Consider the following 18,234-nt stretch of genomic DNA (forward strand, 5'->3'; position numbering starts at 1 on the left):
TTGTTTTAGAAAAACAAACATTATGGCTCCAAAAAAAAGCGGCGTATGGAAGTTTTATGACAAAGAAGAAGGAAACAACTTGGCAAAGTGCAGACTTTGCCGAAAAAACATTAAATCATGCGGAAATACAACCAACCTGATGGGGCACCTAAAAAATATTCATAAGGCAGCTTTCCGAGAGCTTACCGATGATGGCTCAACAAAAATTACGGATTCTTTACCCTCAACAAGTTTTAAATCTATAAAGGAACTCACTAAAGAAGCAGATAGAAGTGACGCCTTGAAAGAACCTGAAAATAAAACTGTTGGTCCACCAAAACGCCAAAAAACTATTCAAGCTAGTTTTGAAGGGATTTATGCTTTCTCGGCCAATGGTGACAAAACTATTAAAATTAATAATGCCTTAGTATATATGGTGTGTAAGGATAATCAGCCATTTACTATTGTAGAGAACGAAGGCTTTCGCAATTTGCTTAAAGTGATTGAGCCGCGTTATAAACTTCCCCATAAAACAACACTCACTCGTTGGGTTGATGACAAATACGCCGCCCTATCAGGAATCATCCGTGAAAAGTTGTCGGGCATTGAAAATCTGACTTTGACAACTGACATGTGGTCAGAATCGATGTCCATGAGGAGCTTTCTTGGAGTCACAGCTCATTTCTTGGTGTTGGCAGTGAGTTGTTTTCTATCACTCTGGGAGTAAGCCAATCAAATGAACGCCACATCACAACACATTGCTGAAATGCTGCTGAACACTTGCGACGAACGGGAGTATTGACAAAAGACCAAATTTCGGCTGTGGTGACGGACAATGCACCAAATATGGTGAAAGCTGTAGAGCTAGCCTTTGGTAAAAAGCACATACCTTGTTTTGCTCATATTTTAAACTTGGTTGCACAAAATTCAATAGAACAATGCAAACCACTACGCGAGTTAATAAGCAAAGTCAAAGATGTTGTGACGTGGTTTAAACAGAGCAACATAGCAAGCAACGAACTCCGTAAATCAACCTCAGACGAAACTAAATTAATTCAACAGGTGCCTACTAGATGGAATAGCACATATTATATGATTGAGCGATTCATCGAACTTCGTGAGATTGTTAACAATATAATCATCAGACACAAAAATGCACCAGCTATGCTGCATGCGTCAGAACTTGCACATCTAAGTTCAGTTCTACAGGTACTACGTCCAATAGAAGCTGCTACGAAGGAGGTCTCAGGTGATAAGTATTGCACTAGCAGCAAAGTAATACCACTTATTCATTGCCTCTGTTTTAAAATTAAGCCTCTGAGCTTCTGACGACTCGATTGCCAAAGAGCTACAGTCTCTGGTTCTTAAGGAGATTCAGAAGAGAATGGGTGTCATCGAAAACGTAACTCCCCTCGCTATAGCCACGGTATTGGACCCCAGATTCAAGAAAATGCATTTTACGGATCCGCTTGCATGCTCTGCTGCTGTAGGAAAAATAAAAGATCTCATGAAAGCCGCAGCCCACAACACGACCAAAGATTCGGAGTCATCGGAACTTTCTGATAAAAATGAGAATAACTATTCATTGTGGGAGGACCACCACAAGCTAGTCCACAAAAGTTGGAAATTGTCAAAGGCCGATGACACTATTTCTGATGAGCTGGCCATATATCTACGTTGCCCAGTGGGTAGACTCACTGAAAACCCATTGGAAATTTGGAAGGACTTGGAGATACAGCTCCCACAATTGAAGCCAATCGCATATAAATATCTGACCATGGTGGGAACGTCAGTCCCGTCAGAGCGACTGTTTTCAAAAAGCGGCCCAAATCGTAACTCAGCAGAGAAATAGGCTTAAAGGCAAGAGATTAAACAAGCTTTTTTATTTTTGCAAACTATCCTAAGGAATATTGGTATTAATAAAGAATGACATTATTTTTATTATTATAATTCTATTATTTATAATTCCATTTTCTTAAATTTAAAAAAAAAACACTCGATTTTGAAAAAACATCGATGTTTCTTAAACGATGCATCGAACACCATCGATGTATATATTCGATGCATTGAATCGGAAAAAAAATCGATGTATTTCCGCAATGGACACCCCTATGTCTGCTGTATATATTATGTACAGAGTTGGGCCTAGCACTTTACCCTGAGGTACACCAGCCCTTATTTCCCGTTCTTCTGATATACAAAGATGTTGTGGAATCCAAGACAGAATTGCTCAGCTGTCAGAATTGCAAACCAATTCTGAGTTTCAGTGGTGCGACAGAATCTGTTTGGATTTTCGTCTTTTCGAACATACGCAGAACGAATGTTGAAATCAGCTGTTTACTAATGTGACAAAACTTGCAAGTGAATACATTTGGAAGCAATCATATTTAAGTTTTTAATGAGTTCCGAATTAAAGAAAGATTTTAAGAGATAACATTTATCGAATGAATAAAGACGCATTTGGGTGCTAAATTATAGTGTTATATATGGATAGAGTTTTCTGCATTTACTGTCAGACATATAAACCGAAGTGGGATTGTGGTGTCCGCAAGGTCCATGAACCATATTGGTTTTGACTACTTCGTATAATTCTGTATCAATCTCTGGATCAGGAATTTCCGCATAAATGATTGCGTCAATTTAATCTGTTGTTTGAAAAGTCGTGCTGCGACATCGTGACGATTTTTCTGATTGATCGCGATTCAATAATTCCGTAATCTATAGCCATTTTGCATTCCAAGTGCATGTAACAAACAAATCCGCTCGTCCATAGGTCCCCACGTATGTATGCATGTGCTTTGCAAATGTATGTTGATGACAAAAACAACGCGACCTCTTCGTGGCATAGTAACTAATTTCAATCTGTAATTGATCACTTTGTATGAAACTCACATGAAGTTTTCACTGAATAATTTTTAATAATTTGCCTTTTGAATAGCCGAAATAAAGAAAGCAAACGATCATTAAAAAAAAATGTTGGTATTCTTTGTCACTTTATGGAAATTTATGCTCGTAAGTGGGTCAAAAATTAACCATTTCTGATTTTTTTTTACAAACCATCCTCATAGGATTCCCTTCAATGTGGTTTAGGCCATTTTTCATCGCATGCAATGGTTTAGTCAGCTATAGCGAACAGACAAAAACTTATTTTTATACATAAGATTAGTATGCAATAATTAGTAATTATAGGTAAGTAAACACTGCACAAACACGACATAGGTACGATTTGTTTCGTGTATCAGTTGACAAAAGCAAACTCAGTAGAGTAGATAATCAAAAATCCAAGGAAAACAACACTCGACATTGACAGTTTGTAGTTATTTCAACATTTTTTTAATTTGATATGACTTGGAGTCAAATCCTTCACTAACTACTAATACCACTGTTTTATGTATGTAAAATAGGGATATGAAATAATAAAAACTTAAAATAGTAAAACACTTTTGGTAACGCAGTTTGTGTTTGACTGATGTAATGACGTGAAAACTGATGCATTTTAAAGTTAAAAAAGAAATAATATCGCGAAGCTATCAGCCGATATCACTTTTGTTGATTTTCGGAACGCGAGATTAAATCCTCCAACGATGAATTTTGTGCTCCAACACACACTGTTTTGATATATATGATTGAATTTGAACTTTGTATAGCGGTAATAAAGTGCAAATTGACTCTTTGACGTTAGGAACCTACCTACATTGCTTAAACAACAGTGAGTGCTTGTAATTTAATATGAACTTTATACAATAACAATAAAGCTCAAATTGACTCTACGTTTTAGTTAGAAATCCTTTGTATGGAAAGAAGAAAAGGGCCATTTTTAGGATTTTTCCGGCAATTAATCGAATTTTTCTCGCAGTTAAACCTTTGAACTTCAACGAACATTTAAAAAAACGAATTGACCAAATTGGTCCAGGCGTTGTTGAGTTATGCGCTTACCAACACATTTTGCCATTCATTTTTATACTATAGACCAGCTGATCCCGCAACCGTTTTCCTGCGTAAAATTATGTGTTTTAAAATTAAAAGAAAGTTGAATTTATATTTTGTTGAAAATCATTTATTTGTAATTTTTCTACAACTTGATAACAACTTTTTTTGGTTTCTGTTCCGGTGTGTAAATGTACAGAGAAGATGGTTTTCCAATTCGTGAGCACTCCAGGTATATCCGGCCGTATGAAAAACATAGCATTTTCAGATTTATGACACACACTATGCGACTATCCTTGTGTCCTCTTGATTGTCATCTCAAATGCAATTTTCACTGGAAACGGAATACGTTTGAATTGAGATGGCAAATCGTTAGAACTCAAAGGAATTCGTAGAATCAAGCATTCTGCCCCTTGTATTCGATAGCTGCGTCACAATTAGTGGGGTTCCATTACACAGTTTCGGACCATGAAGATTGCGAAACATAATAATTACAGATCCAACTTTGAGATGCAATAGATGCGGTGGCATACCAAGTCTCTCCAAAGAATTTAGAAATTGCACTGGATAATTCACAGCATCGTCTTCATTGTCAACACGATCGATCGATTTGTATGAGTGCAAGTCTCCCGGAATTCGACTTTGAATCTTCCAGTTTAAGTCAACAACATCGCTATTTTTGGCAGCTAAATTTGCCAATGTTCGGTTAAACATTCGTGATGAGTTTATCTGTCGTGAATTTAAAAACGGCAGAGCGAATTGATATTAAACCTCCGGAAGTATCAGCCGGAATTGTCCCATTCCCAATTCTTAGCGAATACGATCTAAAATGTCTTCGGCAATGTCATTTTTGTTTGTATGTGTAATTCACGTGGGTTTGAAGGGTAATATGTCGTAATGATAATCGAGAAAAATGTGCGAACTGCATCGTCCAACGTTTGGTTCTAGTGATTATGATGTTCTAGCAATTTTAATTGCTGGCTTGCTTCTCAAAAAGTTGCACACACCCTACCATTCACAGTACGCAATGACTCAAATGAAGTTGCACCGCCTACATTTATCAATAGCAACCGAAGGTAGAATCATTAATTGAGAACACAACTGGATGGTCATCTACTACTTGTCCTTGATTTCTGCGTAACCATTTCTTCGACGATGCATTCCATGTATAATATCAAGTTGAAAAAAAAACTCGTCGATGTTGTTGCTGGCGGTGTTTCCACTGACTGTATTGTATTTTCTGGGTTGAAATACTCTTTGGCCATTCTCCAAATTAACTGCGAGACGCACAACAGTCGGAAAACGTTCATGAATTGCAAAAGTAAATAAGTTTGTGTTTTCAAATGAAAAGCACGTGGATAGTGTTCGTGCATTTATTGTCAGACATACAAACCGAAGTGAGATTGTGGTGTCCGCAAGGTCCATGAACCATATTGCTTTTCAATACTTCGTATAATACTCGATCTTTCTTTGAATCAGGAGTTTCCGCAGAAATAATTTTATCAATTTGATCTGGTGTAACCACCATCTTCCTTGTGAATGTGAGCGTGCGACAAACCTCTCTTTTGCTACTCAACAGAGTGCATCTCGCATCTGCCAGCACCACATACACGTTGCTTCAAGATAAAGTCTATCAAACATCGTAACTGTTGTTTGAAAAGTCGTGCTGTGACATCGTGATGATCGCTTGCTAATTTACCGCGATCCATAATTCCGCACGTATGTCATCGCATCTTGGGAGTACTCGGTCAAGTGCCTTGGGCGGCCGAGGTATGTTGATGCCAAAAAGAACGTCGACCGACGGCGACCTCTTCGTGGCGTCGTAACTTCAATATGGTAATTTCAATCTGTAATTGATCACTTTGTGAGAAACACATATAACGCTTTCACGGAATAATTTTCAATAGTTTTTCTTTTGAATAGCCGGAATAAAGAAAGCAAGCGACAAATTTGAACGATTCAAATAATTGAAAAACAAAACAAAAAATATTTAAAAAAAGTTACTTTTTGGAATTGTCCAATTTTCCGAGTTTTATTCACGAAAAGCATACGGGCTTTTTATTTCTAAACCTTACATTTTTATTACATAAATTTATACTTACAATAATGTCAACAAATATTTCAAATGGTAAACCATGATATATCTAAATAAAACACTGGTTGGTACTGCCATCTACAGTTTCGCTGAGACTTAATTAAAACTTAAATACTGAGGTTCACAGGAAGGAGAGGCATATGTGATTAATGTTTTTTTTTTTTTGTGGTCGAACTTAGTTTTCTAGAAGAATAATAATTGCAATAATGTTAAAAAGAACTAACTTATATTTCCAGAACCAGTTGTTAAATCATACCACTATATTCTTTATAAGAAAACTCCGTTCTAGCCAACTCGTTTCGATAGTTGTTAAGTTTTGTAATCAATATTGCTACAAGAATTTCTCATAGCAAAGAAAGACCACGTTACTTTCGTCGTTTGTAATCTGGTCTCTGCGTACTCAACAATTTAATATCAATTTCTAGAGTGTAACTCTTTTTAAAAACTCCTTATCGGTTGGATGAGGTAAAGACACAATATTTCTATGATTTACTTTCAGTCTACAAAAATAATATCATTTCGAATGAGTACTTAGACAAAGACTTTTGCTTTTACAAAAGCCCATAAACTTTTCGGTCATTGATCAATTGCAACAAGCGAAGTCTCTATTGGTATTGACCCCGCTGACCAAAGATTTTGGCACTATACAAATTTATGTGGGATTCGACAGGCCATGTTCTGCTATTCTGGTCACAAACTGTATCCGAATGGATTCAAATATGGGTTTCCGGTCGATCAATTATATGCAGCCATAACCTGCTGGTACCGTCCCCAGCGTTAGCCCCTTTTTAACAGAAGTGAAGTGTTCAAAAACAACAAAAAAACACAATAGTGCGCTAAACAAGTTAGTTAAAGATAATTATTTAATTATTTTCAAACAACCCAATTTTAAATAAGCTAAATATATTTATTTGACGAAGATAAGAATAATAGTTATAAGCCAGGCACGGTAAATAGATAACTTTATGAATCTAAAAAATTGATGTACCTATGCGATCACATCTAAACAAAGATGGTTCGCTTAATGATATTATTAATATAATATTTAAAAATTATGGCCTTAGATGACTATATGTAGTACACAGAAAAAACTTAAACAATAGCTTAGTTACACGAATTAGGGGTCAGTAGGGAAATCTGGCCTGTTTTTTGTCCTTTTTTACATAGAAATTTTTATTCTACAATAGAACTTTGTTTGAGTGTACGAACAAATTTTTCGGGTTTTTTTGCTAACATCTGTCGGAGAAATGGCTGGACACGATTTTTCATGTTTGGATCAGAGACCTGCATTGAGTATGATCGATTCGGTTTGATCAGCCTCGCTCAAAACGGTCAGAACTCAGCACAGCGGTTCGCTACAAAATTGTTCGATCGAGTTTCGTGCTGAAAACGAAGGAGTTCGATCAATTGATTTGATTGCTCTGCTTACTGATTCAAACTGATTTTTTGGTTCCGGTATGATGATTGGAAATGATTGTACAGAAAAAGATGATCAAGTCCAACGACGCACGAAAACTCAGACATCGATCAAGTGTGCGTTTGAATTGATTGTGATAGAACCAATCAGATCGGGAATTCCCCTGTGAATATGTATGTGCTAAAGGGTTGCAAGAATTAATTCACGCTATGAATGCAACAGAGAATTTATGAATTCATCTCATAACTCAAGTTGCGCGCCGAAGCTGAGATGGAATTATGTGAATGCAGATACAGAGAAGACATTGTGAGTTGTTGTTTATCGCCACAAGGTAGACTCAGCTCATTCCTCTCATAAACAAACCCAACTCACACTCATATCATCAACCAGCAGTGAATGCAAAGCGTTAGCGTTCGCTTAGTAGTGGAATAGTGTGTGATCGTCACTTATTGTTATGTGAATTCATTGTTTCTCTCATTCTTTTAACAGAACAGGGTGCACCCATAGTGTTCAGCTAAGCAAGCAAATAGAGAAGACAAACGGAAGGAGTTTCCCCACAACATGTTTGCCTGCATTGTACTGGCCGTAAACGCTTAACCGAGACAGTTTATTAAATATTTAAATTCGTCATTTATTTTGTGTATACGAAGATAAAAGGGGGTAAAATAGTTTTGGCATTGCATAATGGATGTAAGTAATTGACCGCGAAATTCAGTGCAATTGTTTGCCATGTTGTAATACAATTTACACTTGTGTCTCTGTTTTACAAAAATAGGTAACATTAGATGAATCTGCATCGTCAAAATAGTGGCAGTTTGGTAAGAGATGTTGTTGCATGCAAAAATTGTAACAGCGTTTTTAAATTTTGAGTAGCACGTCTAACCTTGTGAAACATAAATGCTATAAAAATTTAAAAAACCGTTCGGATAACCCAAAGATATTAGTGGACAACGACACAAAAAAAAATGTTGCTGATACGTTCACTGAATGGGTCACTAAAAATTGCAGACCATTCAAGATGATCGAAGATGCAGGACTGAAAAAATATACGGATCTAATACTTTCAATTGGAGCTAAGCATGGGTCGAACGTAGATACTGATGAACTATTACCTCATCCAACAACAATATCCAGAAACATAGACAATCTATACAATATAGCCCACGATTCCTTAAAGTTAGAACTAAGTGAACTTAGTACCTTTGGACTTACCTCAGATATATGGACCGATAATTATTTAAAACAATCGTTTTTGTCTATGACTATTCACTATATAAAAAGCGGAAAAATTGGAATGAAGCTTATTGCTTTTCGATCAATGGATTTTGAATCTTGTAGCAGTACGTATTTGTTGAAACGATATATATTTGCAGATATGTATGTGTACGTACTATATGTGGTGTCAAGTACAACAATTTGTTGTAATTTCAAGAAATGTTTACCACAATTGCACACTAATATTTCAGTGCTCGCAGCTGTACATACGTATTTTCAAATCAAACTTGATATTTCGTAAGTTGATGCATTCGGGGTTTCAGGCAACAACAAAATACATGGGATTTTCACATGAGGCTACCTGTTCAATATGCCTTGATACCATGTATATATTTTTTTTAATTTTTAGTTTTTCATTATACTTGCGAAAGTTTCATATTTAAAAACGAAGTGTAACTTTATTTAATATATGTAGGTTAAAGAATTATACAAAAAGTAAAGGCGGCATTGAAGGAGTTTGATTGCAATCTATTCAAAGCAATTGGATCGATATTATAAACATTTTACAGATAAAAAGTCAAACCCATAGAATAAGTAACATCAGCTTAAATACTTTAACAGATATAATAACAAGAAAAAACGTTAACTTCGGCTGCACCGAAGCTAATATACCCTTCACAGATTACATTGGTGCCTTAGAAAATAATTCATACCAAATTTCGTAAATATAGTATATCTTGTCAAATACAAAAGGCGGCTGTTTATACGTGTCGTCCGTGTACGTGTAGGTATAGAAATCGAAATAGGCCTGTGCCCTGTCCGTCGGTCCCTTTTGTTACATTGGTATGGTGCCCTCATGTGAGTTGTATTAGTGATGTGGTAGTTTCTGTGTGCGCGTGATGTGGAAGGTATGAAGTGGGGTGTGTGATGAAGATATGGTGTGTATGAAGATGTGGTGTGTGATGAAGAGGTGGTGTGTATGATGTGTGTGGTGTGGCAATGTTATACTGTTAGGGGGAGTCAGAGGCTCATTTAGTCTTCCCGGCCCCCCTAGGCGACTGTTTTGCTTAGGAGTCGCTGCAGCTGTTGAAGAGTTGCCACCACGCTGCTAAGACCCGTGGATCGACTTGATTGTGGTCCAAGCTGTCGACGCCGCAACGAGGTTTCAATCCGCTGGTGCACGGCACGTGTTGCACAGCTGCAATGGATGGGTGGGGTGGGGATGGGATAGACCCGGAGCGTAGCTCATTGGTAACCGCCCGAGCGGTTAGCGTTGTTGTTACTGGCGTATCTACATCCATGTTAATCTGTATAGAGAAGATGGTTGATTATCTGTCAAATAGTTCGACACGGTGATCGTGCCACGATATGTGGCATGAATGTGTCGTCGCATTGCTCGACCATTTTTGTTAGTTTTCTTTGTTATTTTAGACGGATTGTTAATTTTAACGGTTGTTATGGGCGTATTTCTCGTTTTTATTATTTAGTGTGATGATTTTATTGTGTCGCGGTATTTTCGGTTTGTTGTTTGCGGTTTTGCGATCATCGGTGGTTGATAGAAAACACAGCTTCACGAGCAGTCTGATTAGCGTTCCGTTTTGCGTACGGAGATCAGCGACTAGTAGGTAACTGTCGGTCGGTAGGGGACAGACAATCATCAAGGGTGAGGACACAATCTCTTTTGTGGAGATCCTTTATGTATTCTTCTTTCCATCGACGGCTTAAATTATGATGGCGAATTTTAATTCTTTCCCATCGATTTAATAGGTATATCGACTCCGCGCCTGTCTCAGGGATGGCCAGAATGGTGCTTCTTTGAGAAAATGCCCTGGAGCTAAGGCGGAGAAGTCTGAGAGGTCTTGCGATAGTACTGTGAGTGGCCGGAAATTGAAAACGGCTTCAATTCGATTTTATGACGTCGTGAAAACTTCATAATTTAATTCATAATTTCCTGCTACTCATTTGAAGTGGGATTTTAAGCTTTTTACAGATGATTCCCATAAACCGCCCACATGAGTAGCGTTTGGGGGTATAAATTGCCAATTGAGGGGCGTACTTTTGTACGATGTCAGGTGACACTTATTTTAGAAAATCCACAAACTGCTTTTCTGTGGGAAGCCACGTCGAGCGACGAAGCGAGCAAATGCCGTAAAAAAGCCTCCATCGTTAGATTTCTACATAGCTCAAGATGTACTGCCTTTGTCGTGAAACATATAAAGACAGTCACATACCTTTTCATGAGGGACATGTTAACATGTACGCCCTTACCTGAAAAGGCCCAGCAAATCGACACCTGCTGTGGTGAAAGCCAGAGAGAAATTGCAGTGTTCAGGTGGAAGTGCAGCCACAATCTGTTCGCATCTTCTACTTGTGCATAGTGTAAATCTTGCACGTGAAGATGCACTTCTTGATTTGGGGCTTAAGACGGGGAATATAATACTCTTGGTGCACCATATGTTGCATGTGGCGATGTTCGGCGTGTAGCATTAATATGTGGATGTAATTAAGGAATAATGTGGCAAATGGAGACCTCTCTGGAATTATTATGGGGTGGCGTTTGTTGTATATCAGGCTTGAATTACCAAGCCGAGCATTGGCACGAAGCAGACCTTTCATGTCTAAAAATGGGTTTAGAAATACGAGTGAGCTCTTTTTATCAATCGGCTTCGATTCTCTTAGTAGTGATATATCGTTGCTGAAGTAGCAAGCTTGAGTATATGCGATTAGTGCGACCTTTTCCATTTGTAACGCTAGGTGTGTCACTGTTTTGTATGGGACATTAGGTTATCCTTTGGCTTTGGTTTTCAGTTGCTCTATAAATTTGAACATGTAAGCACCAACTCTGAGTGCTCGAAGAAACGATGAAAGTGGCGATTTTTCTACCTTTTGAAGCGATTATGTTGCGTTTGGGTGATTGTGACCAAGAGTCAGGAGATTCTATTAACTATCGGGGGCCACTCCACCATAAGGTGGTGGTGGGAAAGTGCAGTGGCTTGCTCCCTCGGCAGGATTGTCAGCATAGGCTACACGCCGCCAAGTGGCTGATCCTACTAGGTCAAGTATTTGAGACGTTCGATTGGAAATGTAAGTCTTACATGCATGTGGTGGTTTTTCTAACCAGGCTAGTACAATTTAGGAATCGGACCACAGATATAATTTGCATTTTGTCAGGTTTAAATGCATTTGCTCCATGGCTACTTATTTGGAAAGTAGAACCGCGCCACATAGCTCAAGTCTTGGTAGAATTAGCGTTTTTAAACCAGCCACTTTTGTTTTTGCTACTAATAAAGAAGCGCAGCATGCCTTCTCAGAGGCGTCACAGAAGCCGTGTAGTTTGACTTTGTGTTCGGAGGAATAGTTTACCCATCGTTTAATTTGTATCTGAGAAATGTCAATCAGATTGCTTGCGAACTGGGACCATTTTTCTAAACGAAGAAGTTTCACTTGTTTGTCCCAGTCGGTTCCATCTAGCCATTATTCTCGTATTAAGATTTTCGCTAGTATCATAATTGGCAAGAGCCATCCTGCGGGATCGAAAATTTTGCCACCGAGGATAAAATCTGCCTTTTTGTTATGGCGGATAATGCGGGGAAATGGGGAGTAGTTTTTCTAATTCCCAAAATTTTCTCAATTGTGTATTGAGGTACTCGTTTGAGATTTCCTCAACATGAGTTGTCGTTGTTGACACTGGTTACGTAACTAGTCCACTTAGGATCCAACCGAAAATAGTGCCTGAAGTGTGTTTGAGATTTTCTCAATACCTTCGAGTATTATCTGTGGTATGAGATCGATGCCTAATAGAAGATCTATTTGAGCGGGAGTATTGCAGTTTGGATCTGCTAGCTTTAGGTGTGAAACTTTTTGCCTTGCTATTTACATGATAGTTATGAATCACATTTGTTAATTGCGGTAAGACAATAACTTCAGCGTGTATTCGCTTATCAGCTTTGGAGGAAATGGGGCAGATTTAATTTGAGTTTTGAACTACTCTTCCGCCCATTCTCGTGATTTCAAAATTGGCCAGTTTTGTTGGCAACTGTAGCTTGCCTTGTGCCCTAGACACTATAAAAGATCATTGTGATCCTTGGTCTGCTGTTGGTAGTAGTACTACTACTTTGATTCTCGCTGTGTAGAGTTTGAGTTTTAAGTCAGTTTGAGCAGAATAAATGGTGCTTCTTAGCGAATTTCAGGGTTTGTTGTTTCAGGATTTGCTGTTGCAATTAACCCCGTAGCCCTTATTGGGCTTTTATTAAAAGAATTTTGAGGTAAGCTGGAATAATATGTGATATGAAACAGTGAATGGCGTCTCTTATGGCAATATACTCAATTACATTGGAAGGTGGAGTCATGTGTAGAAGTTCACACAAGAGAGGAAAGTTCTCTGATCGCCATTCACTTGGGGGTGACCAGAAACGATTATTTTTCAGATGGCTCAAGCAGCTCACGACCTCCGGTCTTGACCAAGTATCCTCTGGGTAGCCTAAGAACATCCGTCTGAAGGTTGTGCGCTGGGTTTGGGACCCGCCACTTAAAAAAAACACCCTAAATGAGAGACGACCATGGAAAACGATATTAGGACCAGGAATTGAGGGCATGCACCTGGAATGTCCTGTCCCTTAATTGGGAAGGCGCCACTGCCCAGCTGGTTGATGTTCTCGTGAAAATAAAGGCTGACATCACGTCCGTCCAAGAAATGCGATGGAAGGGACAAGGACTGAGACGAGTAGGTCCTTGTGGCATTTACTACAGTGGCCATATAAAGGATCGCAAAATTGGTGGGGGATTTGTGGTGGGAGAGAGACTCCGTCGCCGAGTACTATCATTCACTGCGGTGAATGAACGTCTAGCCACAATCCGCATCAAAACGAGGTTCTTCAACATATGGCTGATCTGCGCCCACGCCCCGACGTAAGAGAAGGACGATGTGACCAAAGATGCCTTGGAATGCACCTATGATAGCTGCCCCCGCCACAATATCAAAATAGTGCTTGGCGAATTTAACCCCAGGGTGGGCAAAGAAGGTATCTTTGGCACTACAGCCGGTAAATTCAGCCTCCACGACGAAACATCCCCAAATGGATCGAGGCTGATCGACTTCGCCGGGGCCCGAAATAGGGTTATCTTTAGTACTAGATTCCAGCATAAAAAGATTCATCAAGCCACCTGGTTGTCTCCGGATCGAAAAACCACCACCCAGATCGATCATGTTGTGATAGACGGAGAACACGTCTCCAATGTTTTAGATGTACGTGCGCTCCGAGGTCCTAACATCGACTCGGACCACTACCTTGTTGCAGCCAAGATTCGCACCCGCCTCTGTGCAGCAAATAACGAACGTCAACAAACACAAGGAAGGTTCGATGTCGAGAAGCTGAAATCACAACAACAAAACGATTTTCTACTCGACTTGCACTCCTAATCTCTGAGAGCACTCGCCAACAACTCGGTATAAGGGAACTGTGGTACGATGCATTTCAAGCTCCTTACGTACAGCTGCTACCGAAACTATTGGTTTTTGGAAAATACAAAAGAACAGCAGGTACGACAAGGAGTGCCGTGTCGCAGAGGAGAGAAAATAGACTGCCTACCTCGCAACGTCACGATCGACCACAACACGAGCAGGATGGGATAGATACCGAGAGTTGAAGCGGAAAAGGAGACGCATTTGCAGAGAGAAAACCAAAGTGGCCGAAATGCGTGAATATGAAGAGCTTGACAAGCTGGCCAACAGGGGTAATGCTCGAAAATTCTACAAAAAGATGCGGCGGAAAACTGAAGAAATCAAGACCGGAGCATACTCTTGTAGAACCCTCAAAGATGATCTAGCGACCGATGCCCAGAGCATACTAAAATTATGGAGGGAGCACTTCTCCAGTCTGCTTAATAGCAGTGAAAGCAAAACGCCAGGAAAAGGCGAACCCGATTCCCCAATCGATGATGATAGAGCAGACGATCCATTGCCAGACCATGAAGGAGTTCGAATAGCAATTACCCGCCTGAAGAAAAACAAAGCAGCAGGGGCCGATGGATTGCCGGCCGAGCTATTCAAACACGGCGGCGAAGAACTGATAAGGAGCATGCATCAGCTTTTTTGTAAAATATGTTCGGACGAAAGCATGCCCAACGATTGGAATTTAAGTGTGCTATGCCCAATCCACTAAAAAGGAAGTCCAAAAAACTGCACCAACGACCGTGGGATAAGCCTCCTCAACATTGCGTATAAGGTTCTATCGAGCGTATTGTGTGAAAGATTAAAGCCCACCGTCAACAAACTTATAGGACCTTATCAGTGTGGCTTTAGACCTAGCAAATCAACAATCGACCAGATACTCCCCATACGCAAAACCTTGGAAAAGACCCGTAAAAGGAGAATCGACACACACCACCTCTACGTCGATTTCAAAGCTGCTTTCGATAGCACTAAACCTACTGCTGGAGAAAATAAATCACGCTGCAGAACTTAATCGAGCAGGTACAATCTTTTATAAGAGTGTACAGCTGCTGGCGTATGCCGATGATATTGATATCATCGGCCTAAACTCCCGCGCCATTAGTTCAGCTTTCTCCAGGCTGGACAAGGAAGCAAAGCAAATGGGTCTGGTAGTGAACGAGGGCAAAACGAAATATCTCCTGTCATCAAACAAACAGTCGTCGCACTCGTGACTTTGCTCTCACGTCACTGTTGACAGTCATAACTTTTAAGTTGTAGATAATTTCGTCTATCTTGGAACCAGCGTAAACACCACCAACAATGTCAGCCTGGAAATCCAACGCAGGATAACTCTTGCCAACAGGTGTTACTTCGGGCTGAGTAGGCAATTAAGAAGCAAAGTCCTCTCTCGACGAACAAAAACCAAACTCATAATTCCCGTCCTGCTATATGGTGCAGAGGCCTGGACGATGACAACAACTGATGAGTCGACGTTGCGAGTTTTCGAGAGAAAAGTTCTGCGAAAGATTTATGGTCCTTTGCGCGTTGGTCACGGCGAATATCGCATTCGATGGAACGATGAGCTGTATGAGATACTAGACGACATTGACATAATTCAGCGAATTAAAAGACAGCGGCTACGCTGGCTAGGTCATGTTGTCCGAATGGACGAAAACACTCCAGCTCGGAAAATATTCGACGCAGTGCCCGCCGGGGGAAGCAGAGGAAGAGGAAGACCTTCACTCCGTTGGAAGGACCAGGTGGAGGAGGACCTGACTTCGATTGGAGTATCGAATTGGCGCCACGTAGCGAAAAGAAGAAACGACTGGCGCGCTGTTGTTAACTCGTCTATAATCGCGTAAGCGGTGTCTACGCCATTAAAGAAGAAGACGCAATTACATTTGCTTTTGCAATCTTTAAGGTATGCACATGGGACAAAAAGTCGGTACAAGTCTTTTCGATCTTACAAAATTGTTTCGATCACTAATATTAATTTTTTTGAATTTCTCGCACGATTTGAGCTTGCGCCCTCCTACACAGTTCGCATGACGTTTGTTTATATTGTTCGGATGTGAACGATTGATTCTTAAAAAAGCTTCTATTTAAATTATTGTTGCTGCTAGCTTAGGGTCTATTGAAGCTTCTATTGAGGTCGTTTTGGACGTTTTTCTTTGACTAATTTTTTTTCTACCCCTTTCTGCAATTTCATATTGGGAACTGACAAACAATTTGAAACTGTGGACTGAAGTTTTAAGAATTATTCACTTGTTTCTTTCTAAATTTGGTTAATTTATTAATATCATCACTTGTTTGTCGACCAATATTCTTTCGTTTTCGTAACGTGCTTTTAGAGCATCCCAAGCAAAATTGAAATTTCCGTCATTAAGAGCGAACTGTTTCACTATTACACCTGCTTGGCCTTTGGTTTTGTATCGGAGGTGATACAATTTCTGCGCTTGTGATAATTTATGTACACGGCTGTAAACATGTCCTGTAAGGACGGCCACTGTTCATAACCTCCATAAAATATATAGAGTAAGTGCAATTGATTTTATTAGTTTTAATTGATTAGAGATCATGACTTTTGTCTCTTCATATTGGTCTAAGCAATTTTCGTATTTTGCGTAAGCTCAGGATTTAAAATTTTCAGGTAGATCTGAGTCGTCAGATTCTACGATTGCGTCATATGCCGCTTAGAGACGTGTCCAGAAATTGTCAAGATTTTCTTTGATGAATTCTAATACTGATTCAGACTTGTCCTGAATCGGTGACTATGAAAATCGAGTGCAGTAAGGTGTGAGACTGTCACTCTCAGAAATAAATTTGAAATATCTTTCACCCTTTTTTGTTTTGTAGCACCTTGCGTTGAGCGTGTAACTTCTGCAGGTGTACATGGACTTTTTACGTCAGAAATCATCTTTGAAATTTTAGCAACTAAGTTGTTTTAGATTTCTTTAAGTCTGAGCTCATTTAAAAGATGTGTGGAATAAATCAAAAATGTTTCATTGAAAACTAGACTGGTAGATGTTCAGAATAAGTTTCGAATATATAACAATATAGATTATAATATTGAATAGAAGTCTCTTTTGTATGTAAGAGTTTTAAAGACAAACATTAAAACCAGTGGCTGTTTGATATTATGTGTTTGGACGAGAATATTTTTCTTTTATGTAAATAAGAGTTTTGAAAAATTAATGTAGCAATAGCTTTCCGTATATGATAGTACGTGTAACCGCGAACTCTTTTAACCCATTTAGACCTACCGTCTCATATACGATACACCAGAAGTAATAAATTATTTTGAAGTACCCTTGATAAGAAATTGTTTTTTGTTGTATTAATGCATATACATATATATGAGCCTGCTGTATCACATACGATACGGCCTTTTCTACATAACATGCAGAAATGTAACTTTTTTAACTTTTTTTATGTTCTGTGATACCCTAGGTCTAATAAAAATAGAAAAAAACACTTCAATTAAAAAGAAATAGTTTCAGGTCTAAATGGGTTAAGTTAATAAGAGTTTTTCAAATAAAATAAGTATTTTTTTTTTATTATGTGAGCTCGTTGTAGAGATCACTACACTTTGTACATGTACATGTATGTTCATATGTATCACACATTAGTATGTTTTACACAATCCTGCTTGTTTTTGTTGGTCAAAAACCAAGGGGTATTGCTGGATATATGCAATGAGGACTTTGAAACAATGTGCGTATCTACATATGTGACGATACACGTTTGTACAAATATTTAAGTACATTTTAATGAAACTTTTTATGTTATAATTTTATTTTATTCAAGTTGTACCCGAAGTCGATGGGGTATATTTTTCAGCAGATTTATATAAATAGGCATGTATAGTATATATGTAGGGGAAGACGGGGTACATTTGACACTTTCATATAAAAGTCCTTTATTTTCTACCAAATATAATATAATTTTAAATGAGTTACAGCTTTAAAAGCACCAGGGTTTGGATACTAAGTAATGAAAGTAAAAAGTTGGAAAAACACTCAAAGCTACTTTTATTTGAAATTAAAAAATAATACATAATTTGTCAAACGTCCCCCACTAAGGGGCACATTTGACTTATTCGGGGGCACATTTGACAAGCATATTTTCCGTGAAACTTTCTTTATTTTTAATTTAATTTGGTTTTCATTT

The 18,234-nt window shown here is 38.8% G+C and overlaps 2 protein-coding genes across 7 annotated transcripts in view; one reads left to right on the forward strand and one right to left on the reverse strand.

The window, feature by feature from the left end:
• LOC120779694 (ADP-ribosylation factor-like protein 4A) overlaps positions 1-18,234 on the reverse strand; it is a 200,708-nt gene that overhangs the window by 177,915 nt on the left and 4,559 nt on the right. The gene's annotated exons all lie outside the window — the stretch shown is intronic.
• Positions 140-1,831, forward strand: LOC120779519 (zinc finger BED domain-containing protein 4-like). The gene is made up of 3 exons (XM_040111849.1): positions 140-676; positions 1,042-1,228; positions 1,401-1,831. Exons 1-3 carry the CDS (start codon positions 140-142, stop codon positions 1,829-1,831), a joined length of 1,155 nt encoding a protein of 384 aa, XP_039967783.1.

Source organism: Bactrocera tryoni, unplaced genomic scaffold (assembly GCF_016617805.1).
Source record: "Bactrocera tryoni isolate S06 unplaced genomic scaffold, CSIRO_BtryS06_freeze2 scaffold_11, whole genome shotgun sequence".
Lineage (NCBI taxonomy): Eukaryota > Metazoa > Arthropoda > Insecta > Diptera > Tephritidae > Bactrocera > Bactrocera tryoni.

Excerpts from the sequence above, each read along its gene's own strand:
- LOC120779519 (XM_040111849.1), top strand. The coding sequence starts at position 140 with ATGGGGCACCTAAAAAATATTCATAAGGCAGCTTTCCGAGAGCTTACC. Across the intron at positions 677-1,041 it reads CTCATTTCTTGGTGTTGGCA|GTGCCTACTAGATGGAATAG; the intron begins GTGAGTTGTTTT and ends TTAATTCAACAG. Across the intron at positions 1,229-1,400 it reads TGCTACGAAGGAGGTCTCAG|CCACGGTATTGGACCCCAGA; the intron begins GTGATAAGTATT and ends CCCTCGCTATAG.